Source organism: Notolepis coatsorum, assembly GCF_963971535.1.
Source record: "Notolepis coatsorum genome assembly, contig: SUPER_7_unloc_5, whole genome shotgun sequence".
Taxonomy (NCBI): domain Eukaryota; kingdom Metazoa; phylum Chordata; class Actinopteri; order Aulopiformes; family Paralepididae; genus Notolepis; species Notolepis coatsorum.
In genome coordinates this window covers 73,873-101,264 of record NW_028174876.1, presented here as the reverse complement: position 1 = coordinate 101,264, position 27,392 = coordinate 73,873, and the positions used below count along the sequence as shown (strand labels likewise).

The 27,392-nt window shown below is 44.6% G+C and overlaps 1 protein-coding gene across 5 annotated transcripts in view; it reads left to right on the top strand.

Moving 5' to 3' along the window:
• cep44 (centrosomal protein 44) overlaps positions 1 to 23,234 on the top strand; it is a 67,760-nt gene extending 44,526 nt beyond the window's left edge. For 2 of the 5 annotated variants that reach the window (XM_084338343.1, XM_084338341.1), the window contains 5 exons: positions 1,982 to 2,197; positions 4,130 to 4,234; positions 4,306 to 4,443; positions 19,873 to 19,910; positions 23,083 to 23,234. In XM_084338343.1, coding sequence (XP_084194469.1) covers positions 1,982 to 2,197; positions 4,130 to 4,234; positions 4,306 to 4,443; positions 19,873 to 19,910; positions 23,083 to 23,131 — 546 coding nt within the window. In that variant the 3' untranslated portion in view covers positions 23,132 to 23,234. Of the gene's footprint in view, positions 1 to 1,981; positions 2,198 to 4,129; positions 4,235 to 4,286; positions 4,444 to 19,872; positions 19,911 to 23,082 lie in introns of all 5 variants that reach the window. The other 3 variants (XR_014619971.1, XM_084338344.1, XM_084338342.1) reach the window with 3 other exon arrangements.
• The last annotated feature ends 4,158 nt before the right edge of the window (positions 23,235 to 27,392 follow it).

Genomic DNA, 27,392 nt, shown 5'->3' with positions numbered 1-27,392 from the left:
GAGAGTGTTGGTACCACCCCCCAGGGGGCGTTCAGAGAGTGTTGGTACCACCCCCCAGGGGGCCTTCAGAGAGTGTTGGTACCACCCCCCAGGGGGCGTTAGAGAGTGTTGGTACCACCCCCCAGGGGGCGCTCAGAGAGTGTTGGTACCACCCCCCAGGGGGCGCTCTGAGAGTGTTGGTACCACCCCCCAGGGGGCCTTCAGAGAGTGTTGGTACCACCCCCCAGGGGGCGCTAGAGAGTGTTGGTACCATCCCCCAGGGGGCCTTCAGAGAGTGTTGGTACCACCCCCCAGGGGGCGCTCTGAGAGTGTTGGTACCACCCCCCAGGGGGCGCTCTGAGAGTGTTGGTACCACCCCCCAGGGGGCGCTCTGAGAGTGTTGGTACCACCCCCCAGGGGGCCTTCAGAGAGTGTTGGTACCACCCCCCAGGGGGCGCTCTGAGAGTGTTGGTACCACCCCCCAGGGGGCGCTGAGAGAGTGTTGGTACCACCCCCCAGGGGGCCTTCAGAGAGTGTTGGTACCACCCCCCAGGGGGCCTTCAGAGAGTGTTGGTACCACCCCCCCAGGGGGCCTTCAGAGAGTGTTGGTACCACCCCCCAGGGGGCGCTAGAGAGTGTTGGTACCACCCCCCAGGGGGCCTTCAGAGAGTGTTGGTACCACCCCCCAGGGAGCCTTCAGAGAGTGTTGGTACCACCCCCCAGGGGGCCTTCAGAGAGTGTTGGTACCACCCCCCAGGGGGCGCTCAGAGAGTGTTGGTACCACCCCCCAGGGGGCGCTGAGAGAGTGTTGGTACCACCCCCCCAGGGGGCGCTCTGAGAGTGTTGGTACCACCCCCCAGGGGGCCTTCAGAGAGTGTTGGTACCACCCCCCAGGGGGCGCTGAGAGAGTGTTGGTACCACCCCCCCAGGGGGCGCTCTGAGAGTGTTGGTACCACCCCCCAGGGGGCGCTCTGAGAGTGTTGGTACCACCCCCCCAGGGGGCGCTCTGAGAGTGTTGGTACCACCCCCCAGGGGGCGCTCTGAGAGTGTTGGTACCACCCCCCAGGGGGCCTTCAGAGAGTGTTGGTACCACCCCCCAGGGGGCGCTCTGAGAGTGTTGGTACCACCCCCCAGGGGGCGCTCTGAGAGTGTTGGTACCACCCCCCAGGGGGCGCTCTGAGAGTGTTGGTACCCATGATAAGCCGAAAATGTTCCTACGTGGAGCGTATGTGATGGTATGTGATGGTATCAAGTAAGTCAAGTAATTTATTTATATAGCACGTTTAAAAGCACAAGAGCCAACCAAAGTGCTGTACAATCAAAGCTTAAAATCAATGTCCTAATATAAAATACACAAATACAAAAATACAAAAAGGCACAGCAGGACAAGACGGTACATTCAGAGAGTAGGACAGTAGGACAACACACGGATAGGGGAACACAAAGTACAGTAGCACACAGGGGACAGAGGAGCATAAGAAGAGATACAAGAGGGAGGGGGCAGGATAAAATTACATGGGAGTGTGTGAGTTAGGGTGTGGGGAGAATCAGGGTTTATTGAAGGCCAGGGAATAGAAGTGGGTTTTTAGACGGGCCTTAAATGTCTCCAGCGAGGGGGCAGATCGGATCTCCAGGGGAAGCTGGTTCCATAGCTTGGGGGCCACGGCCTTGAAGGAGCGATCGCCTCTCTTTTTGAGTCTGGTGCGGGGGGGGGGGGGGGGGGGGGGGGGGACCAGCCGAGCCTGGTTGGAGGATCTTAGTGACCTGGGTGCTGCGTAGGGGGTGATGAGCTCGGTGATGTATAGGGGTGCTGCACCCGATAGTGCCTTGAAGGTGAGGAGGAGGATTTTGAAGTCTATTCTAAATGGGTATGTGATGGTATGTGATGGTGGTATGTGATGGTGGTATGTGATGGTGGTATGTGATGGTGGTATGTGATGGTGGTATGTGATGGTGGTATGTGATGGTGGTATGTGATGGTATGTGATGGTATGCTCTCCAGCCTCCCCTGGTGGTGGAGGTGAGGCTGACGGCGCTGGAGGCCCAGATGCAGGGTCTCCTCTCTGGGCTGCAAAGACTCTCCTCCCTGGAGACACGCCTCCCCTCCCTGGAGACACGCCTCTCCTCCCTGGAGACACGCCTCCCCTCCCTGGAGACACGCCTCTCCTCCCTGGAGACACGCCTCGACCGACTGGAGACACGGAGCGACGTGGACGAGGTAGGACATCTGACATCGCTGAGCGGGCGGGACATCTGACGGAAGGCATGTCTGTCCCGTTTTTGTTCGTTTTTAACCCTTTCACTGCCGCACTACCAAACGGTTAACCCTTTCACTGGGACAATACACGGAAGGTTGACCCTTTCACTGCCACACGACAGCCGGTTAAATCGGAACCCAACGTAACGGTAACGTTGCAGAAGCCGCAGCTGACGTCTCCATCAGTTCCAAAGTAGGGATGCTCGATATTGGCTCTTTTACCGATATACCGATATTGTCCAACTCTTAATTTCCGATACCGATATCAACCGATACCGATATATGCAGGGTCCCCCCCCCCCCCCCCCCCAAAAAAAACTCAATAATTTCAGGTAATTAACATTACATATCTCTTGTTGTGGAATTAACACAACATTATGCATACTTTTGACAATAAATAAAATCTGAATTTGTTTTTACTTGCTTGCCTGGGTAAATAAAGGTTCTAGAAATGTAAAAGAAAAAAATGGAAAACCGATACCGATATTTTCCGATATCACATTTTAATGCCGATATCGGCCGGTAATATCGGTAGGCCGATAATATCGGACATCCCTAGTTCCAAACATTCCTGTCTGACGTTTTCTGTCCGTCCAAACGGACCTGACGGAGACGCGTTCACAGCCTCGACCCATCCAACAAAACATTCTGAAATATTTGAAATATATTAGCGCCCCCCTATGGATGCAATAAAAAAAATATATATAATAATAATAAATAAAATTGTGGAATCAAACTCACGCCACACCGCTGGACAGTGTTTATACTATTTTGGCAACGTTTGGTGGCAATCGAAGCAACGGCCACAGAGTTATGGCCATAAACTATATTACAATATGAAAGATAAGGATAAATTAAACTATTACAATATGAAAGATGAGGATAAATTAAACTATTACAATATGAAAGATAAGGATAAATTAAACTATTACAATATGAAAGATGAGGATAAATTAAACTATATTACAATATGAAAGATAAGGATAAATTAAACTATATTACAATATGAAAGATGAGGATAATTAAACTATTACAATATGAAAGATGAGGATAAATTAAACTATATTACAATATGAAAGATGAGGATAATTAAACTATTACAATATGAAAGATGAGGATAAATTAAACTATATTACAATATCAAAGATGAGGATAAATTAAACTATATTACAATATTAAAGATAAGGATAAATGAAACTATATTACAATATGAAAGATAAGGATAAATGAAACTATATTGCAATATGAAAGATAAGGATAAATGAAACTATTACAATATGAAAGATGAGAATAAATTAAACGATTACAATATGAAAGATGAGGATAAATTAAACTATTACAATATGAAAGATGAGGATAAATTAAACTATAATACAATATGAAAGATGAGGATAAATTAAACTATATTGCAATATGAAAGATAAGGATAAATTAAACTATTACAATATGAAAGATGAGAATAAATTAAACGATTACAATATGAAAGATGAGGATAAATTAAACTATATTACAATATGAAAGATGAGGATAAATTAAACTATAATACAATATGAAAGATGAGGATAAATGAAACTATTGCAATATGAAAAATAACGATGAATTAAACGATTACAATATGAAAGATAAGGATAAATGAAACTATATTGCAATATGAAAGATGAGGATAAATGAAACTATTGCAATATGAAAGATGAGGATAAATGAAACTATATTGCAATATGAAAGATGAGGATAAATGAAACTATTACAATATGAAAGATGAGAATAAATTAAACGATTACAATATGAAAGATGAGGATCAATTAAACTATAATAATGAGTAAATGAGACTTTGCTCACTTGATAATCCTGGTGATATGCTATTCTGTTCTGTTCTATTCTATTCTATTGCAGACAGTAGATGAGACGGACACTGTGACTGTGAAGCGACAGAGCTGGGAGAATCTACAGAGTAGAGTTCTGCTGTTGGAAACTAAACTAGAACTGGCTGACACAAGGGTAGGTGTTTGTGTTTGTGTGTGTGTGTGTGTGTTTTAATCCAACACAACAGTTATTCTCTTCTACTTCAGAGAGACATTTCATTGGTCAACGGTGGAAGCAGACATTACGCGACCGAAGAAGCCCCGCCCGCCTGTCATTCAAATGACCATGAGCCCTCCCAGTCCTCCTCTTCCTTTCCCATCAGCCCCGGCACAGATGTCCCACAGGTGAGACCGACCAAAGAGACTGAGATAGAGAGAGAGACTCTTTGTTATGCTAGCTTAGTCCTATGCTGCTACCCTCTTTGTTATGTTAGTTTAGTCCTATGCTGCTACGCTGTCTCTTTGTTATGCTAGTTTAGTCCTATGCTGCTACACTCTTTGTTATGCTAGCTTAGTCCTATGCTGCTACGCTGTCTCTTTGTTATACTAGCTTAGTCCTATGCTGCTACACTCTTTGTTATGCTAGTTTAGTCCTATGATGCTACACTCTTTGTTATGCTAGCTTAGTCCTATGCTGCTACACTCTTTGTTATGCTAGCTTAGTCCTATGCTGCTACGCTGTCTCTTTGTTATGCTAGTTTAGTCCTATGATGCTACACTCTTTGTTATGCTAGCTTAGTCCTATGCTGCTACGCTGTCTCTTTGTTATGCTAGTTTAGTCCTATGATGCTACACTCTTTGTAATGCTAGCTTAGTCCTATGCTGCTACACTCTTTGTTATGCTAGTTTAGTCCTATGATGCTACACTCTTTGTTATGCTAGCTTAGTCCTATGCTGCTACGCTGGCCGTCTGCAACACTACTATCACCAACATCTAAGAAGGGAGATCCCCCCTTGAATGGCCCTTCTAAGGTTTCTCTCCTCCACACTCAGGGACCGAAATTAGAGAGCGCCACCCGCCATTTGCGCTCAGTTTTTACGTTTGGCGCCTCCCACTGAGACGTCTGAGCGCCGTGTGGCGCTCAATCAAATAGTCATGTGAAAACCGAAAATCATGATCAAATTCTTTAGCGGAGTTCTCACTCGCTGTCTCAGCAGACATGAAGCGCGCACCGCGCACTGCTGCTGCTACCCCCTCCCCACCTGTTTCTGTATGCTGCATGTAAACAGAGGCTATTGCCTCCGAGTCACCGTGACATTAGTTAGCACTTAGCACTGCTGCTCCTACCCCTGTATGCCTGCATGTAAACAGAGGCTATTGCCTCACCGTGACGTTAGTCTAGTCAGTGTGGGACCTTCGTGAGATAACGTTAGCTACCGTTACAAAATGACCCAGTCAACTATTCACTTAGTTTAATACACAAGGCATTGTGTAACGTTATCCAGCCGGCTAGCTACGGATAGCTCCCGACATCAACAAATCCTCCAGCAATAGTCCAGTGCATAATACCTCCGTTGGCTAGGTAACTAGTCACTACGAAATGTCGCAGTAAACTAAATAGTTCACTGAGGCGTTGTCCCAACGCCATCCAGCAGTAGCTACAGATAGCTCTTGGCATCAATGTCCTACACAACAACAACATGCGTATTCGAGTCCCTGGTTTACATCGCATGAGTGAGGGCTGCTGACTAGGGTCCAGGTGCAGCGCCGGAGAATTCTTTTGCATGCTGAATGTAGCGTTTAGGGTCCAGCTGCACCCCCGGAGAATCCTTGCTGGAGCTGGAGGCCACTCGAGTATACACACAGACAGTGGAGCTGTTTGCAGACAGCGAGGTGGCGATGTCTCGCAGATAACACAACCACAAGTATGATTATATAATATATATATTTTATTAAAAAAAAAAATCTATATAAAATAATAATAAATAAAAAAAATTATCAAAAAAAAGTTGGCGGGTAAGAAATATGCTTGGCGGGTAGATTCTTCCCATCTACCCGCCACTGGCCGGTGAGTCAAAAAGTTAATTTCGCTCCCTGTCCACACTGCCTGTGGAGCTTTTTTCCCTATTGTTAGGTTTTAGTGAGTTTTTCCTTACCTTCGCGTGGGGTATGTCTGGGAGTGCTTGCATTCTTTAATTTTTAATTTTTTGCATTTATCTAAAAATGTTTTGACCTTATGGTGTTCTTGTTCTGTTCTTGACTTATTGTTATGTTTTCTTCTTGACTTGTTTAAAGAAGACCTGTACGGCCCATGGGGACATTAACGTGTGTTGTCGGGCCTTATAAATAAATTTGATTTGATTTGATTTACGCTCTCTTTGTTATGCTAGTTTAGTCCTATGATGCTACACTCTTTGTTATGCTATCTTAGTCCTATGCTGCTACACTCTTTGTTATGCTAGCTTAGTCCTATGCTGCTACACTCTTTGTTATGCTAGTTTAGTCCTATGCTGCTACGCTGTCTCTTTGTTATGCTAGTTTAGTCCTATGCTGCTACACTCTTTGTTATGCTAGCTTAGTCCTATGCTGCTACACTCTTTGTTATGCTAGTTTAGTCCTATGCTGCTACACTCTTTGTTATGCTAGCTTAGTCCTATGCTGCTACACTGTCTCTTTGTTATGCTAGTTTAGTCCTATGCTGCTACACTCTTTGTTATGCTAGTTTAGTCCTATACTGCTACACTGTCTCTTTGTTATGCTAGTTTAGTCCTATGATGCTACACTCTTTGTTATGCTAGCTTAGTCCTATGATGCTACACTCTTTGTTATGCTAGTTTAGTCCTATGATGCTACACTCTTTGTTATGCTAGCTTAGTCCTATGATGCTATACTCTTTGTTATGCTATCTTAGTCCTATGATGCTACACTCTTTGTTATGCTAGCTTAGTCCTATGATGCTACACTCTTTGTTATGCTAGCTTAGTCCTATGATGCTACACTCTTTGTTATGCTAGCTTAGTCCTATGATGCTACACTCTTTGTTATGCTAGCTTAGTCCTATGATGCTACACTCTTTGTTATGCTAGTTTAGTCATATGCTGCTACACTCTTTGTTATGCTAGCTTAGTCCTATGCTGCTACACTCTTTGTTATGCTAGTTTAGTCCTATGCTGCTACACTCTTTGTTATGCTAGCTTAGTCCTATGCTGCTACGCTGTCTCTTTGTTATGCTAGTTTAGTCCTATGCTGCTACACTCTTTGTTATGCTAGCTTAGTCCTATGCTGCTACACTCTTTGTTATGCTAGTTTAGTCCTATGCTGCTACACTCTTTGTTATGCTAGCTTAGTCCTATGCTGCTACGCTGTCTCTTTGTTATGCTAGTTTAGTCTTATGCTGCTACACTCTTTGTTATGCTAGCTTAGTCCTATGCTGCTACACTCTTTGTTATGCTAGTTTAGTCCTATGCTGCTACACTCTTTGTTATGCTAGCTTAGTCCTATGCTGCTACACTGTCTCTTTGTTATGCTAGTTTAGTCCTATGCTGCTACACTCTTTGTTATGCTAGTTTAGTCCTATACTGCTACACTGTCTCTTTGTTATGCTAGTTTAGTCCTATGATGCTACACTCTTTGTTATGCTAGCTTAGTCCTATGATGCTACACTCTTTGTTATGCTAGTTTAGTCCTATGATGCTACACTCTTTGTTATGCTAGCTTAGTCCTATGATGCTACACTCTTTGTTATGCTATCTTAGTCCTATGATGCTACACTCTTTGTTATGCTAGCTTAGTCCTATGATGCTACACTCTTTGTTATGCTAGCTTAGTCCTATGATGCTACACTCTTTGTTATGCTAGCTTAGTCCTATGATGCTACACTCTTTGTTATGCTAGCTTAGTCCTATGATGCTACACTCTTTGTTATGCTAGTTTAGTCATATGCTGCTACACTCTTTGTTATGCTAGCTTAGTCCTATGCTGCTACACTCTTTGTTATGCTAGTTTAGTCCTATGCTGCTACGCTGTCTCTTTGTTATGCTAGTTTAGTCCTATGCTGCTACACTCTTTGTTATGCTAGCTTAGTCCTATGCTGCTACACTCTTTGTTATGCTAGCTTAGTCCTATGCTGCTACGCTGTCTCTTTGTTATGCTAGTTTAGTCCTATGCTGCTACACTCTTTGTTATGCTAGCTTAGTCCTATGCTGCTACACTCTTTGTTATGCTAGTTTAGTCCTATGCTGCTACACTCTTTGTTATGCTAGCTTAGTCCTATGCTGCTACGCTGTCTCTTTGTTATGCTAGTTTAGTCCTATGCTGCTACACTCTTTGTTATGCTAGCTTAGTCCTATGCTGCTACACTCTTTGTTATGCTATCTTAGTCCTATGCTGCTACACTCTTTGTTATGCTAGCTTAGTCCTATGCTGGTACACTCTTTGTTATGCTAGTTTAGTCCTATGCTGCTACACTCTTTGTTATGCTAGCTTAGTCCTATGCTGCTACGCTGTCTCTTTGTTATGCTAGCTTAGTCCCATGCTGCTACACTCTTTGTTATGCTAGTTTAGTCCTATGCTGCTACACTGTCTCTTTGTTATGCTAGTTTAGTCCTATGATGCTACACTCTTTGTTATGCTAGCTTAGTCCTATGATGCTACACTCTTTGTTATGCTAGTTTAGTCCTATGATGCTACACTCTTTGTTATGCTAGCTTAGTCCTATGATGCTACACTCTTTGTTATGCTAGCTTAGTCCTATGATGCTACACTCTTTGTTATGCTAGCTTAGTCCTATGATGCTACACTCTTTGTTATGCTAGCTTAGTCCTATGATGCTACACTCTTTGTTATGCTAGCTTAGTCCTATGATGCTACACTCTTTGTTATGCTAGTTTAGTCATATGCTGCTACACTCTTTGTTATGCTAGCTTAGTCCTATGATGCTACACTCTTTGTTATGCTAGTTTAGTCATATGCTGCTACACTCTTTGTTATGCTAGTTTAGTCCTATGCTGCTACACTCTTTGTTATGCTAGTTTAGTCATATGCTGCTACACTGTCTCTTTGTTATGCTAGCTTAGTCCTATGCTGCTACACTCTTTGTTATGCTAGCTTAGTCCTATGATGCTACACTCTTTGTTATGCTATCTTAGTCCTATGATGCTACACTCTTTGTTATGCTAGCTTAGTCCTATGATGCTACACTCTTTGTTATGCTAGCTTAGTCCTATGATGCTACACTCTTTGTTATGCTAGCTTAGTCCTATGATGCTACACTCTTTGTTATGCTAGCTTAGTCCTATGATGCTACACTCTTTGTTATGCTAGTTTAGTCATATGCTGCTACACTCTTTGTTATGCTAGCTTAGTCCTATGATGCTACACTCTTTGTTATGCTAGTTTAGTCATATGCTGCTACACTCTTTGTTATGCTAGTTTAGTCCTATGCTGCTACACTCTTTGTTATGCTAGTTTAGTCATATGCTGCTACACTGTCTCTTTGTTATGCTAGCTTAGTCCTATGCTGCTACACTCTTTGTTATGCTAGCTTAGTCCTATGATGCTACACTCTTTGTTATGCTAGCTTAGTCCTATGATGCTACACTCTTTGTTATGCTATCTTAGTCCTATGATGCTACACTCTTTGTTATGCTAGCTTAGTCCTATGATGCTACACTCTTTGTTATGCTAGCTTAGTCCTATGATGCTACACTCTTTGTTATGCTAGCTTAGTCCTATGATGCTACACTCTTTGTTATGCTAGCTTAGTCCTATGATGCTACACTCTTTGTTATGCTAGTTTAGTCATATGCTGCTACACTCTTTGTTATGCTAGCTTAGTCCTATGCTGCTACACTCTTTGTTATGCTAGTTTAGTCCTATGCTGCTACGCTGTCTCTTTGTTATGCTAGTTTAGTCCTATGCTGCTACACTCTTTGTTATGCTAGCTTAGTCCTATGCTGCTACACTCTTTGTTATGCTAGCTTAGTCCTATGCTGCTACGCTGTCTCTTTGTTATGCTAGTTTAGTCCTATGCTGCTACACTCTTTGTTATGCTAGCTTAGTCCTATGCTGCTACACTCTTTGTTATGCTAGTTTAGTCCTATGCTGCTACACTCTTTGTTATGCTAGCTTAGTCCTATGCTGCTACGCTGTCTCTTTGTTATGCTAGTTTAGTCCTATGCTGCTACACTCTTTGTTATGCTAGCTTAGTCCTATGCTGCTACACTCTTTGTTATGCTATCTTAGTCCTATGCTGCTACACTCTTTGTTATGCTAGCTTAGTCCTATGCTGGTACACTCTTTGTTATGCTAGTTTAGTCCTATGCTGCTACACTCTTTGTTATGCTAGCTTAGTCCTATGCTGCTACGCTGTCTCTTTGTTATGCTAGCTTAGTCCCATGCTGCTACACTCTTTGTTATGCTAGTTTAGTCCTATGCTGCTACACTGTCTCTTTGTTATGCTAGTTTAGTCCTATGATGCTACACTCTTTGTTATGCTAGCTTAGTCCTATGATGCTACACTCTTTGTTATGCTAGTTTAGTCCTATGATGCTACACTCTTTGTTATGCTAGCTTAGTCCTATGATGCTACACTCTTTGTTATGCTATCTTAGTCCTATGATGCTACACTCTTTGTTATGCTAGCTTAGTCCTATGATGCTACACTCTTTGTTATGCTAGCTTAGTCCTATGATGCTACACTCTTTGTTATGCTAGCTTAGTCCTATGATGCTACACTCTTTGTTATGCTAGCTTAGTCCTATGATGCTACACTCTTTGTTATGCTAGTTTAGTCATATGCTGCTACACTCTTTGTTATGCTAGCTTAGTCCTATGATGCTACACTCTTTGTTATGCTAGTTTAGTCATATGCTGCTACACTCTTTGTTATGCTAGTTTAGTCCTATGCTGCTACACTCTTTGTTATGCTAGTTTAGTCATATGCTGCTACACTGTCTCTTTGTTATGCTAGCTTAGTCCTATGCTGCTACACTCTTTGTTATGCTAGCTTAGTCCTATGATGCTACACTCTTTGTTATGCTAGCTTAGTCCTATGATGCTACACTCTTTGTTATGCTAGTTTAGTCATATGCTGCTACACTCTTTGTTATGCTAGCTTAGTCCTATGCTGCTACACTCTTTGTTATGCTAGTTTAGTCCTATGCTGCTACGCTGTCTCTTTGTTATGCTAGTTTAGTCCTATGCTGCTACACTCTTTGTTATGCTAGCTTAGTCCTATGCTGCTACACTCTTTGTTATGCTAGCTTAGTCCTATGCTGCTACGCTGTCTCTTTGTTATGCTAGTTTAGTCCTATGCTGCTACACTCTTTGTTATGCTAGCTTAGTCCTATGCTGCTACACTCTTTGTTATGCTAGTTTAGTCCTATGCTGCTACACTCTTTGTTATGCTAGCTTAGTCCTATGCTGCTACGCTGTCTCTTTGTTATGCTAGTTTAGTCCTATGCTGCTACACTCTTTGTTATGCTAGCTTAGTCCTATGCTGCTACACTCTTTGTTATGCTATCTTAGTCCTATGCTGCTACACTCTTTGTTATGCTAGCTTAGTCCTATGCTGGTACACTCTTTGTTATGCTAGTTTAGTCCTATGCTGCTACACTCTTTGTTATGCTAGCTTAGTCCTATGCTGCTACGCTGTCTCTTTGTTATGCTAGCTTAGTCCCATGCTGCTACACTCTTTGTTATGCTAGTTTAGTCCTATGCTGCTACACTGTCTCTTTGTTATGCTAGTTTAGTCCTATGATGCTACACTCTTTGTTATGCTAGCTTAGTCCTATGATGCTACACTCTTTGTTATGCTAGTTTAGTCCTATGATGCTACACTCTTTGTTATGCTAGCTTAGTCCTATGATGCTACACTCTTTGTTATGCTATCTTAGTCCTATGATGCTACACTCTTTGTTATGCTAGCTTAGTCCTATGATGCTACACTCTTTGTTATGCTAGCTTAGTCCTATGATGCTACATTCTTTGTTATGCTAGCTTAGTCCTATGATGCTACACTCTTTGTTATGCTAGCTTAGTCCTATGATGCTACACTCTTTGTTATGCTAGTTTAGTCATATGCTGCTACACTCTTTGTTATGCTAGCTTAGTCCTATGATGCTACACTCTTTGTTATGCTAGTTTAGTCATATGCTGCTACACTCTTTGTTATGCTAGTTTAGTCCTATGCTGCTACACTCTTTGTTATGCTAGTTTAGTCATATGCTGCTACACTGTCTCTTTGTTATGCTAGCTTAGTCCTATGCTGCTACACTCTTTGTTATGCTAGCTTATCATATGCTGCTACACTCTTTGTTATGCTAGTTTAGTCATATGCTGCTACACTCTTTGTTATGCTAGCTTAGTCCTATGATGCTACACTCTTTGTTATGCTAGTTTAGTCATATGCTGCTACACTCTTTGTTATGCTAGTTTAGTCCTATGCTGCTACACTCTTTGTTATGCTAGTTTAGTCATATGCTGCTACACTGTCTCTTTGTTATGCTATCTTAGTCCTATGCTGCTACACTCTTTGTTATGCTAGCTTATCATATGCTGCTACACTCTTTGTTATGCTAGCTTAGTCCTATGCTGCTACACTCTTTGTTATGCTAGCTTAGTCCTATGCTGCTACGCTGTCTCTTTGTTATGCTAGTTTAGTCCTATGCTGCTACACTCTTTGTTATGCTAGCTTAGTCCTATGCTGCTACACTCTTTGTTATGCTATCTTAGTCCTATGCTGCTACACTCTTTGTTATGCTAGCTTAGTCCTATGCTGGTACACTCTTTGTTATGCTAGTTTAGTCCTATGCTGCTACACTCTTTGTTATGCTAGCTTAGTCCTATGCTGCTACGCTGTCTCTTTGTTATGCTAGCTTAGTCCCATGCTGCTACACTCTTTGTTATGCTAGTTTAGTCCTATGCTGCTACACTGTCTCTTTGTTATGCTAGTTTAGTCCTATGATGCTACACTCTTTGTTATGCTAGCTTAGTCCTATGATGCTACACTCTTTGTTATGCTAGTTTAGTCATATGATGCTACACTCTTTGTTATGCTAGCTTAGTCCTATGATGCTACACTCTTTGTTATGCTATCTTAGTCCTATGATGCTACACTCTTTGTTATGCTAGCTTAGTCCTATGATGCTACACTCTTTGTTATGCTAGCTTAGTCCTATGATGCTACACTCTTTGTTATGCTAGCTTAGTCCTATGATGCTACACTCTTTGTTATGCTAGCTTAGTCCTATGATGCTACACTCTTTGTTATGCTAGTTTAGTCATATGCTGCTACACTCTTTGTAATGCTAGCTTAGTCCTATGATGCTACACTCTTTGTTATGCTAGTTTAGTCATATGCTGCTACACTCTTTGTTATGCTAGTTTAGTCCTATGCTGCTACACTCTTTGTTATGCTAGTTTAGTCATATGCTGCTACACTGTCTCTTTGTTATGCTAGCTTAGTCCTATGCTGCTACACTCTTTGTTATGCTAGCTTATCATATGCTGCTACACTCTTTGTTATGCTAGTTTAGTCATATGCTGCTACACTCTTTGTTATGCTAGCTTAGTCCTATGATGCTACACTCTTTGTTATGCTAGTTTAGTCATATGCTGCTACACTCTTTGTTATGCTAGTTTAGTCCTATGCTGCTACACTCTTTGTTATGCTAGTTTAGTCATATGCTGCTACACTGTCTCTTTGTTATGCTATCTTAGTCCTATGCTGCTACACTCTTTGTTATGCTAGCTTATCATATGCTGCTACACTCTTTGTTATGCTAGCTTAGTCCTATGCTGCTACACTCTTTGTTATGCTAGCTTAGTCCTATGATGCTACACTCTTTGTTATGCTAGCTTAGTCCTATGATGCTACACTATTTGTTATGCTAGCTTAGTCCTATGTTGCTACACTCTTTGTTATGCTAGCTTATCATATGCTGCTACACTGTCTCTTTGTTATGCTAGCTTAGTCCTATGCTGCTACACTCTTTGTTATGCTAGTTTAGTCCTATGATGCTACACTCTTTGTTATGCTAGCTTAGTCCTATGCTGCTACACTCTTTGTTATGCTATCTTATCATATGCTGCTACACTGTCTCTTTGTTATGCTAGTTTAGTCATATGCTGCTACACTCTTTGTTATGCTAGCTTAGTCCTATGCTGCTACACTCTTTGTTATGCTAGCTTAGTCCTATGCTGCTACACTCTTTGTTATGCTAGTTTAGTCATATGATGCTACACTCTTTGTTATGCTAGTTTAGTCCTATGATGCTACATTCTTTGTTATGCTAGCTTAGTCCTATGCTGCTACACTCTTTGTTATGCTAGTTTAGTCATATGATGCTACACTCTTTGTTATGCTAGATTATCATATGCTGCTACACTCTTTGTTATGCTAGTTTAGTCCTATGATGCTACACTCTTTGTTATGCTAGTTTAGTCATATGATGCTACACTCTTTGTTATGCTAGTTTAGTCCTATGATGCTACACTCTTTGTTATGCTAGCTTATCATATGCTGCTACACTCTTTGTTATGCTAGTTTATCATATGCTGCTACACTCTTTGTTATGCTAGCTTAGTCCTATGCTGCTACACTCTTTGTTATGCTAGTTTAGTCCTATGCTGCTACACTCTTTGTTATGCTAGCTTAGTCCTATGATGCTACTGTGGTGTCACATTATGGGAGTCTTTCACGCCAGAGTTGACGCGTCACAGGGGAGGGGATATAGGGGAGTAGTAGGTGTGTGTACGTGGTGGATTCTGTGAATGAATAAAGTAGGAAGTCACTGAAGGACCTGTCACGCGCGTTATTGATTCGCCTCTTCCTTCAACTTCCCACATTGGTGACCTTGATCGTTGGATTATTATTGTTATTGTTATTATTATTATGAGTGATAACGAAGAAAACGCTGTTCGGCCCGCTGCGGTGGCGGCTGCGGTGTCTGTCAAGTTGCCCGAGTTTTGGCAGCACGACCCGGACCCATGGTTCCAACATGTCGAGGCTCAATTCCATCTGCGAGGTGTCACAGTGGACGACACGAAATACTATCATGTCGTCGCTGCATTGGATGCACAGACCACCCGTCGCGTCATGGGATTTTTACGAGAGCCGCCGGCCATGGGGAAATACGCCGCTCTCAAACAACAGCTGTTACGGCTGTTTCAGCTGTCAGATACGGAGCGGGCGGAGCGCCTGTTGTCACTGAACGGTTTAGGTGACAGTAAACCAACCGAGCTCATGGAGAACATGTTGGCGTTGCTCGGCTCAGGTGACGCATCATTTTTGTTTATACAGTTATTTCTGCGTCAGCTCCCACCTCCAGTACGCACTGCCTTGGCCAGCTCGCCGCTCGTGAGAGCCAAGGATTATCGGGGGATGGCAGAAGAGGCTGACAGGATATTGCTGGCAACCCGCCACTACAGCGTTAACGTTAACGCTGCGCTGCCGGCGGGGGAGATGACGGGAGCTGCGGTATCGGATCGCCGGAGGGAGAATGAACTTTGTTTTTTTCATCGGCGTTATGGTGCCAAAGCCAGGCGATGTGAGCAGCCTTGCTCTTTTTCCGGCCAGGGAAATGCCAGAGCCGGCGCTCATTAGCAGCTGTGAGTGCTGGCGATACGACGAGGCTGCTGTTCATTGAGGACACGTTGTCCAGTAGGCGCTTGCTGGTGGATTCGGGAGCCCAGCGGAGTATCCTGCCAGCTTCCGCTGCGGACGGCTTGAGTGGCAGTCACGGCCCCCCGCTGGACGCCGCCAATGGAACTCCGATTCGCACCTTCTGCACCAGGTCAGTGACTGTTTGTTTCAATGGACATGCTTTTAATTGGGATTTTGTAATCGCTTCTGTGTCAATGCCTATACTGGGCGCGGATTTTTTATGTGCTCATAGACTTTTGGTGGATGTGGCGAACCGTCGCTTAATTGACGCAGTGTCATTTGCCACTTACCCCTGCACTCTGGGGGGGGGGGGCCGGCTCGCCCTCGCCAACATCCTCGCCACGGGGGACGTGTACCAGCGGCTTCTCGCTGATTTCCCCGCTCTGACTGTGCCCACGTTTTCTGCTATGGTCGCAAAACATGGGGTGGAGCATTATATCCCCACGGCCGGTCCGCCAGTTTTCGCGCGCGCACGCCGCCTTGACGCCGCTAAACTGGCCATCGCTAAAGGGGAGTTTGACACAATGGAGCAGCTCGGCATTGTGCGGCGCTCCGACAGCCCGTGGGCCTCGCCTTTGCATATGGTTCCGAAGGCTGATGGGAAGTGGCGCCCGTGTGGAGATTTCCGGCGCCTCAATAGTGCCACGGATCATGACCGCTACCCTGTCCCGCACATCCAGGACTTTTCTGTTCACCTGGCCGGGACCACCATTTTCTCCAAGGTGGATTTGGTGCGGGGCTACCACCAGGTGCCAGTCCATCCCAGAGACGTGCCCAAGACCGCCGTTATTACCCCGTTTGGACTTTTCGAGTTTTTAAGGATGCCTTTTGGACTCAAGGGGGCAGCGCAGACCTTCCAGCGGTTGATGGACTCTGTGCTGCGAGGGTTGTCGTTTTTGTTTGTGTATTTAGACGACATCCTGGTGGCCAGCACATCTGCTGAGGAGCATTGTTTGCACCTCCGACAGCTGTTTCAGCGGCTGAATGAACATGGGCTGATTGTTAACCCAGCCAAGTGTCAGTTCGGCCGGCCAGACATAGACTTCCTGGGCCATCACATCTCTTCACAGGGAGCTGTGCCTCTGCCCACCAAGGTGGAGGCGATCACTGCCTTCCCACGTCCTCGCACCATCAAGCCCCTACAGGAGTTCCTCGGTATGGTCAATTTTTATAACCGATTCATACCAGGAGCGGCTCTCTTGATGCACCCCCTGTACGAGGCACTAAGGGGCAAGAAGGACAATCAGGAGGTGGACTGGTCCCCTGAGAGGGTCCAGGCGTTTGATAGTGCTAAGGCTGCTCTCGCTAACGCTACTATGCTGGCACACCCGTACCCGGCCGCTCCAATAGCCCTCACGACCGATGCCTCGGACTATGCTGTGGGGGCGGTGTGTGATCAGTGGGTGGCTGGCGCCTGGCAGCCTCTGGCCTTTTTCAGCAGGACACTGCGGGACAATGAGAGGAAATACAGCACGTTTGACAGGGAGCTGCTGGCCCTTTTCCTCGCCACGCGTCATTTTAGGTTCCTGTTGGAGGGCCGGGAGTTCACCGCTTTCGTGGACCACAAGCCTCTGACCTTTGCCATGGCTAAGACCACGGAACCATGGTCGGCACGGCAGCAGCGCCAACTGTCCGCCATTTCGGAATTTACCACGGACCTGCAGCATGTGGCGGGCAAGGACAACCTGGTGGCTGACTGCCTCTCCAGAGTGCGGGTCAACACTGTGCACCTGGGTGTGGACTACGCAGCCATGGCAGTTGACCAGTGCACGGACATGGACATCCAGGCATTCAGGACAGCCACGACAGGACTGAGACTGGAGGATGTGGTGTTCCAGGACAGTAAGGCCACGCTCCTCTGCGATGTCTCCACAGGCCGACCTCGCCCGATGGTCCCCGCTGGCTGGCGCCGCCGCATTTACGATGCTATACATGCTTTGTCGCACCCGGGGGTGAAGGCATCAGTTAAGCTGGTGGGGGCTAGGTTCGTCTGGCCGGGCCTCAGGAAGGACGTCAAGGGGTGGGCTGCCTCTTGTGTAGCGTGCCAGCGCGCCAAGGTGCATCGGCACACTAAGGCCCCGCTGGGGCCATTTCTCATCCCGGAGAGACGGTTCGATCATGTTAACGTGGACCTGGTGGGCCCGCTGCCCCCCTCCCAGGGGTTCACTCACCTGCTGACCATGGTGGACAGGACCACCAGGTGGCCGGAGGCTGTGCCCCTGTCATCCACTACATCGGCGGACGTGGCTCGGGCGTTCATCTCCACCTGGGTGGCCCGTTTCGGTACCCCTGCGGATCTAACTTCGGACAAAGGGCCCCAGTTCACGTCAGAGTTGTGGAGCGCCGTGGCGGAGAGTTTGGGGGTGAAACTCCACCGCACCGTGGCATACAACCCGCAGGCAAATGGTCTCTGTGAGCGTTTCCACCGCACTATGAAGGCTGCTCTCCGGGCGGCTCTTACGGACAGTAATTGGGTTGACCGTTTGCCGTGGGTCATGCTAGGCCTGCGCTCGGCCCCAAAGGAGGATCTGCAGTCTTCTTCGGCTGAGCTCGTGTTGGGTCAGCCGCTGAGAGTCCCTGGGGAGTTCCTCCCAGGTGCCACAGCCCCCTGGTCAGCTGCGACTCATCGCTTGGCCATCCGAGACGCCGCCAGCACTTTCGCTCCCGTGCCCGCACATCACTGTCTTCCCCTGTCCTACATCCCCAAGGACTTGATGTCGGCCCCGTACGTGTTCATCCGCCGCGATGCCCACCGATCTCCACTCCAGGCTCCATACGATGGGCCCTTCCGGGTCCTGGAAGCGGGACCCAAGAGCTTTATGGTGGACAGAGGGGGGCTTCAGGAGCGGATATCGGTGGACCGTTTGAAGCCTGCACACGTGGACCCGGTCGGGCCGGTGGAGCTGGCTCAGCCCCGACGGCGCGGCCGTCCACCCAACCCCACTCCTGCCGCAAGTTTGCGGCCCATGTCTGCCTCTACCCCGGCAGCAGACCCGGACTCTCCCCCAGTCCAGCCTCGCCGCCGGCGCGGACGGCCGCCGGCTCGTGCCCTTCCCCCTTCCCCCCTGACTGTTAAGCGCAGTCGTTATGGTCGGGTAGTCAGGCCTCCTACGAGGGGCTGAGTACTTTGGGGGTTTTTTTTTGGTATGGGTTGGGGTTGCAGGGTATGTCTACTCTGGGTGTTCGGGGGGGGCCTGTGTGGTGTCACATTATGGGAGTCTTTCACGCCAGAGTTGACGCGTCACAGGGGAGGGGATATAGGGGAGTAGTAGGTGTGTGTACGTGGTGGATTCTGTGAATGAATAAAGTAGGAAGTCACTGAAGGACCTGTCACGCGCGTTATTGATTCGCCTCTTCCTTCAACTTCCCACACTACACTCTTTGTTATGCTAGCTTAGTCCTATGCTGCTACACTGTCTCTTTGTTATGCTAGCTTAGTCCTATGCTGCTACACTCTTTGTTATGCTATCTTAGTCCTATGCTGCTACACTCTTTGTTATGCTAGTTTAGTCATATGCTGCTACACTCTTTGTTATGCTAGTTTATCATATGCTGCTACACTCTTTGTTATGCTAGCTTAGTCCTATGCTGCTACACTCTTTGTTATACTAGCTTAGTCCTATGATGCTACACTCTTTGTTATGCTAGCTTAGTCCTATGATGCTACACTCTTTGTTATGCTAGTTTAGTCCTATGATGCTACACTCTTTGTTATGCTAGTTTAGTCCTATGCTGCTACACTCTTTGTTATGCTAGTTTAGTCATATGCTGCTACACTCTTTGTTATGCTAGTTTAGTCCTATGCTGCTACACTCTTTGTTATGCTAGCTTAGTCCTATGCTGCTACGCTGTCTCTTTGTTATGCTAGTTTAGTCATATGCTGCTACACTCTTTGTTATGCTAGTTTAGTCCTATGCTGCTACACTCTTTGTTATGCTAGTTTATCATATGCTGCTACACTCTTTGTTATGCTAGCTTAGTCGTATGATGCTACACTCTTTGTTATGCTAGCTTAGTCCTATGCTGCTACGCTGTCTCTCTGTTATGCTAGCTTAGTCCTATGATGCTACACTCTTTGTTATGCTAGCTTAGTCCTATGCTGCTACACTCTCTGTTATGCTAGCTTACCATGTCTTGTATTTTTTACTGTCTCTGTTACTCTGTCCAGGAGGGTCTGAAAGACCGACTGGAGAGGATTTCTACCATGTGAGTATTGATTATTAAGTTATTTAGTGGTGATTTAAACATCCGTTTAACAATGAACAGGAAGTCCTTCATTCCGACAGCCATCAGACTTTGTAACGCATCACTGCGCCTCACTGCATCACTGAGCACAGGGTGACGGCACAGTCTGGCATCATCTTGCTGGACCTTTACCTTTAAATCGACACTTTACAATCTTACACTTATTACTGTACATTTGACTGTATATTTCTGTATATTTTTGGCTGTATATTTTAGAATGTATATACATACCAGAATGTATATCCCGGACCGTACTTTATTCTTTATTCTTATTCTTATCTGTGATTTTTTTGTTGTTGTTTCCGACTACCTAAATGTTTACCGTGAGCGATCTGTGGTGCTATCTATTATATGACCTATGTACTGAATCATGTAATTGTTTTTAATCCATCATTGTAATAATTGTAATTGTAATTCATTGTAATTCATAACTGTTAAGATTTTTGTGTTCTTTGTTAACTCGTCATCACTGTAAATGAGGGAAACCTCAGTGCGTTCACAAGTATAAATAAAGGTTTGAATGAATGAATGAATTATTAGGCTGTGATGATCAGATTGGACACCTTTTTCTTGCGCAAGGAGCGGTGGTGAACATTAGAGCTGTGAATCTTCACTGGCCTCACGATTCGATTACGATTCAGCTGTCCACGAGATTCGATTCTACGGCGCATCTCAATAATATATTACATCCTCAATTTTATTATCTATATTACCGCACATGGCTACTTTTTCATCAATTAATACAAGCAGTCGGATGAATTAACTTTTATTTAGAAAGTTCTTAAATCAGAATGTCAAAATATATGTCTTTACTAGTGTTGCATGATACACAGATACTAGAAAGGTATCTCGATACCCAGCTGTTAAAAACGGTTCAATACTTCATTTTATTAGTATCAATACTTTCAGAATAGCCTGATGCTGTATCTTCTACGAGTCGAGTGGATGCGTGAGCGGAGCACTAGCTCTGCGTAGTGGGCGTAGTCAACAGTGTCTGCTGAACACAGACCAAGGCATCAGGAATATTCACAGATATCGCAGATTGTCTTATTTGTGCAAGATTATGTGCAAATGTGCGCTATGTGCCTGAAGTCAAGACTCGACGGTGCGAGCGACTAAAATAGCGAACTGGAATTATTTTGAACACATCAACGTTAGTGGGCTATAATAATCGATTATGTTCCGTCACTGCATCGATGCAGAATCGACCACGTCCCGCATCGCGATGCATCTTAGAATCGAGACATTTCCACAGCGAGCGATACCACTGATTACTGTTGCTACCTCGGCTAATGTTACATAAGTTACATACATTACTACTGATTACTGTTGCTACCTCAGCTAACGTTACATAAGTTACATACATTACCACTGATTACTGTTGCTACCTCAGCTAACGTTACATAAGTTACATACATTACTACTGATTACTGTTGCTACCTCAGCTAACGTTACATAAGTTACATACATTACTACTGATTACTGTTGCTACCTCAGCTAACGTTACATAAGTTACATACATTACCACTGATTACTGTTGCTACCTCAGCTAACGTTACATAAGTTACATACATTACTACTGATTACTGTTGCTATACCTCAGCTAACGTTACATAAGTTACATACATTACTACTGATTACTGTTGCTACCTCAGCTAACGTTACATAAGTTACATACATTATTACTGATTACTGTTGCTATACCTCAGCTAACGTTACATAAGTTACATACATTACTACTGATTACTGTTGCTACCTCAGCTAACGTTACATAAGTTACATACATTACTACTGATTACTGTTGCTACCTCAGCTAACGTTACATAAGTTACATACATTACCACTGATTACTGTTGCTACTTCAGCTAACGTTACATAAGTTACATATATTACTACTGATTACTGTTGCTACCTCAGCTAACGTTACATAAGTTACATACATTATTACTGATTACTGTTGCTATACCTCAGCTAACGTTACATAAGTTACATACATTACCACTGATTACTGTTGCTACTTCAGCTAACGTTACATAAGTTACATATATTACTACTGATTACTGTTGCTACCTCAGCTAACGTTACATAAGTTACATACATTACTACTGATTACTGTTGCTACCTCGGCTACCGTTACATAAGTTACATACATTACTACTGATTACTGTTGCTACCTCAGCTAACGTTACATAAGTTACATACATTACTACCGTTAGCATTGATAGCTAGCTAACGTTGGCTACTATCGATACGTTTCCGACATTGATAATATTAAGGATAATGTTACTCGCCGGGAATCTGTACCCTGCTGCTCACGTCTCGTCGTGGTAAGACCTGCTCGTCGTTTTAAGACCTGCTCGTCGTTTTAAGACTCGCTCGTCGTTTTAAGACCTGCTTGTCGTTTTAAGACCCGCTCGTACAAACAAGATTTGTCTGAAACGGCCAAAATGAGCTTCTTCTCCGTTATTGCTTGCTTGCTTGGTTTGTTTTGCCGTCGATTTATCTTCAGATACCTCAGGTTTGTAATCACTGGCGTAGTTTTTGTCTGGCAAGGTATGGCACAACGGAACGCAGTGTGCGCACTGTAATAATCAGAGACTCACGCCGCGCAGAATGAGTCTCTCTCTCTCTCTCGCTCGCTCCACGGCCAGACATGCGTTCCTCATGGGACGGGGTTGCACGCCGTGCAACCAAAGTTTTGTGAGCAGATGCGCTGCACTCGACTGATGCGCCAACTCGCCTGGCTACTTTGCATATCAACAGCGCCGGTCGTCAGGTGTTACATTCCATTCGTAGAGGCAATTAGGCACCGTCTTTAGTCTGTCCTTATGCGAGGGAACATTTTTGCACGTGCACGTGGCGTCATTAGCGTGCGTGCAGCCAGTGTTGATATGAGCAACGCAACACTGTCCGCGGATAAAGGTGTGTGTGTGTGTGTGTGTGTGTGTGTGTGTGTGTGTGTGTGTGTGTGTGTGTGTGTGTGTGTGTGTGTGTGTGTGTGTGTGTGTGTGTGTGTGTGTGTGTGTGTGTGTGTGTGTGTGTGTGTGTGTGTGTGTGTGTGTGTGTGTGTGTGTGTGTGTGTGTGTGTGTGTGTGTGTGTGTGTGTGTGTGTGTGTGTTTTCTCTCTCTCCAGGATGAAGGACACCTCCAGTCTTCTGAAGAATTCTGAACCCTCCATTTGATCTCATTCTTTTAAATTTTTTGGCCCTTTTTTGAGGCACTCCATCCACCCCCCCCCCCCTCTTCGGGGGGGACAACTTTATTATTTATTATACGTTTTAACTATTTACAGCGCAAAATAAAATAAAGTGTTGTAAAATAAGAAAAATGGTGACATTTCATTGCCCTCTCGGGGGGGGGGGGGGGGACTCAGACTATACATTGACAAACAAATTGCAACTAAGGACAATGAGGGACAACAAGGAATACACATGACAATGGAAAGGGGGGGGGGGGGCAGAGAGGGGAGTATACAGTATGTGTGTGTATGGTCGCGCACGAGAGTGCATATATATGCGCATAAACGTGATTGTGTGTGTACAAGCGCCTGTATTTGCGTGTGTGTGTGTGTGCATGCATATGGTCAATGTACAGTTTCTACGCCAAATGTATATACACTCCTTTTCTGGACACTTTTGTATCACAAACAGTACTGTATTTGCAAATCTGATATGTCATAAATGTATAGATGTAGCAGTACTGTCTATCTGTATGTCATGTATGTCATATATGTTATGATGAATTGAAAATGGGGGACCCTGATGTAAACAAGACGAAAGTCTTTCTCTGGTCTGCATCCCCTTAACAATTGTATGTATTGAGCTGTACTGTACTGTACCCATTCTGCAATCTGTTAATAAAGTTTTCAATCAATTTCAATCAATGGTTGTGTCTGTGCGTTTGGTGTAGATATATTGGGGGGGGGGGGGGAGAAGGGAAAGAGGGAGGACCATTTAAAGTTGTTGTTGGACAGGGAGGAGGGGAAGGGTACAGACAAACGAGACAAGCAAGCAACATTAAGACAGCGCACGCTCGGAGCCCATTGCTCCGTTCTATCATTCTGACAACTTGTCAGCTAGCCACGTGTCCCCCGTGAAGATAATAATCAATAATGACAACATTATAAAAAGGAGAAAAGAAAAATAATAATTATAAAGGAGAAAGAAGGAAAGAAAAAATTTAAGAAATATATTATACATAAACAAATAAGCAAGGAAGTAGAAAGATATATAGGCTATATCAATTAGCAGTCCAATAGGGATAGGGGAGAGCAGACGTAGAGTCATTGTGGGTCTCATTCACCAACGGACTTACGACAAAAAGGGCCTTCTCTTAGGGCCATTTGAGACCTTTTCGGGTCGATTTTGGGATTCACCAACCGTCCCAATAAAACATATATAATTAATATTATATTATAATATATTGTCTATATTCATGTCTTGCCCGAAAAGGTCTCAAATGGCCCCAAGAGAAAGCCCTTTTTGTCGTAAGTCCGTTGGTGAATGAGACCCATTGTTCATTATACTGTGTGTTATTGTTGGGAGGCTTACTTACGAGCTTGGAGGTGCTTAAGGGTCGTGTTTTAGTTTCACCACTAGATGGCGCCAAATGATCCAACATTGTCTTCAATTGTTATCTTATTCCAAATGTCCATCACCATCATCATCTCTGTAATTCTCATCATCGCCATAATCATCGCCATCATCGCCACCACTATCATCAACAAACAAACAAACAAACAAACAAAACATCTATCTACTGTCTAATGCACCGGCTAAAGTCACATCTATCTGCTGTCTAATGCACCGGCTAAAGTCACATCTATCTGCTGTCTAATGCACCGGCTAAAGTCACATCTACTGTCTAATGCACCGGCTAAAGTCACATCTACTGTCTAATGCACCGGCTAAAGTCACATCTATCTGCTGTCTAATGCACCGGCTAAAGTCACATCTACTGTCTAATGCACCGGCTAAAGTCACATCTATCTACTGTCTAATGCACCGGCTAAAGTCACATCTATCTGCTGTCTAATGCACCGGCTAAAGTCACATCTACTGTCTAATGCACCGGCTAAAGTCACATCTATCTACTGTCTAATGCACCGGCTAAAGTCACATCTATCTACTGTCTAATGCACCGGCTAAAGTCACATCTACTGTCTAATGCACCGGCTAAAGTCACATCTACTGTCTAATGCACCGGCTAAAGTCACATCTATCTACTGTCTAATGCACCGGCTAAAGTCACATCTATCTGCTGTCTAATGCACCGGCTAAAGTCACATCTACTGTCTAATGCACCGGCTAAAGTCACATCTATCTACTGTCTAATGCACCGGCTAAAGTCACATCTATCTGCTGTCTAATGCACCGGCTAAAGTCACATCTACTGTCTAATCCACCGGCTAAAGTCACATCTACTGTCTAATGCACCGGCTAAAGTCACATCTACTGTCTAATGCACCGGCTAAAGTCACATCTACTGTCTAATGCACCGGCTAAAGTCACATCTATCTACTGTCTAATGCACCGGCTAAAGTCACATCTACTGTCTAATGCACCGGCTAAAGTCACATCTATCTGCTGTCTAATGCACCGGCTAAAGTCACATCTACTGTCTAATGCACCGGCTAAAGTCACATCTATCTGCTGTCTAATGCACCGGCTAAAGTCACATCTATCTGCTGTCTAATGCACCGGCTAAAGTCACATCTACTGTCTAATGCACCGGCTAAAGTCACATCTATCTACTGTCTAATGCACCGGCTAAAGTCACATCTACTGTCTAATGCACCGGCTAAAGTCACATCTATCTACTGTCTAATGCACCGGCTAAAGTCACATCTACTGTCTAATGCACCGGCTAAAGTCACATCTATCTACTGTCTAATGCACCGGCTAAAGTCACATCTACTGTCTAATGCACCGGCTAAAGTCACATCTACTGTCTAATGCACCGGCTAAAGTCACATCTATCTGCTGTCTAATGCACCGGCTAAAGTCACATCTACTGTCTAATGCACCGGCTAAAGTCACATCTATCTGCTGTCTAATGCACCGGCTAAAGTCACATCTATCTGCTGTCTAATGCACCGGCTAAAGTCACATCTATCTGCTGTCTAATGCACCGGCTAAAGTCACATCTACTGTCTAATGCACCGGCTAAAGTCACATCTACTGTCTAATGCACCGGCTAAAGTCACATCTACTGTCTAATGCACCGGCTAAAGTCACATCTATCTGCTGTCTAATGCACCGGCTAAAGTCACATCTACTGTCTAATGCACCGGCTAAAGTCACATCTATCTGCTGTCTAATGCACCGGCTAAAGTCACATCTATCTGCTGTCTAATGCACCGGCTAAAGTCACATCTATCTGCTGTCTAATGCACCGGCTAAAGTCACATCTACTGTCTAATGCACCGGCTAAAGTCACATCTACTGTCTAATGCACCGGCTAAAGTCACATCTATCTACTGTCTAATGCACCGGCTAAAGTCACATCTACTGTCTAATGCACCGGCTAAAGTCACATCTACTGTCTAATGCACCGGCTAAAGTCACATCTATCTGCTGTCTAATGCACCGGCTAAAGTCACATCTACTGTCTAATGCACCGGCTAAAGTCACATCTACTGTCTAATGCACCGGCTAAAGTCACATCTACTGTCTAATGCACCGGCTAAAGTCACATCTATCTACTGTCTAATGCACCGGCTAAAGTCACATCTACTGTCTAATGCACCGGCTAAAGTCACATCTACTGTCTAATGCACCGGCTAAAGTCACATCTATCTGCTGTCTAATGCACCGGCTAAAGTCACATCTATCTGCTGTCTAATGCACCGGCTAAAGTCACATCTACTGTCTAATGCACCGGCTAAAGTCACATCTATCTGCTGTCTAATGCACCGGCTAAAGTCACATCTACTGTCTAATGCACCGGCTAAAGTCACATCTACTGTCTAATGCACCGGCTAAAGTCACATCTATCTGCTGTCTAATGCACCGGCTAAAGTCACATCTACTGTCTAATGCACCGGCTAAAGTCACATCTACTGTCTAATGCACCGGCTAAAGTCACATCTACTGTCTAATGCACCGGCTAAAGTCACATCTATCTACTGTCTAATGCACCGGCTAAAGTCACATCTACTGTCTAATGCACCGGCTAAAGTCACATCTACTGTCTAATGCACCGGCTAAAGTCACATCTATCTGCTGTCTAATGCACCGGCTAAAGTCACATCTATCTGCTGTCTAATGCACCGGCTAAAGTCACATCTACTGTCTAATGCACCGGCTAAAGTCACATCTACTGTCTAATGCACCGGCTAAAGTCACATCTATCTGCTGTCTGCTTCATAACTGTCAGTTCTACGATGAATTGAAGCTGATGTTGACGTGAAAACTGTAAAACTATAAATTTACGAATGAGCGA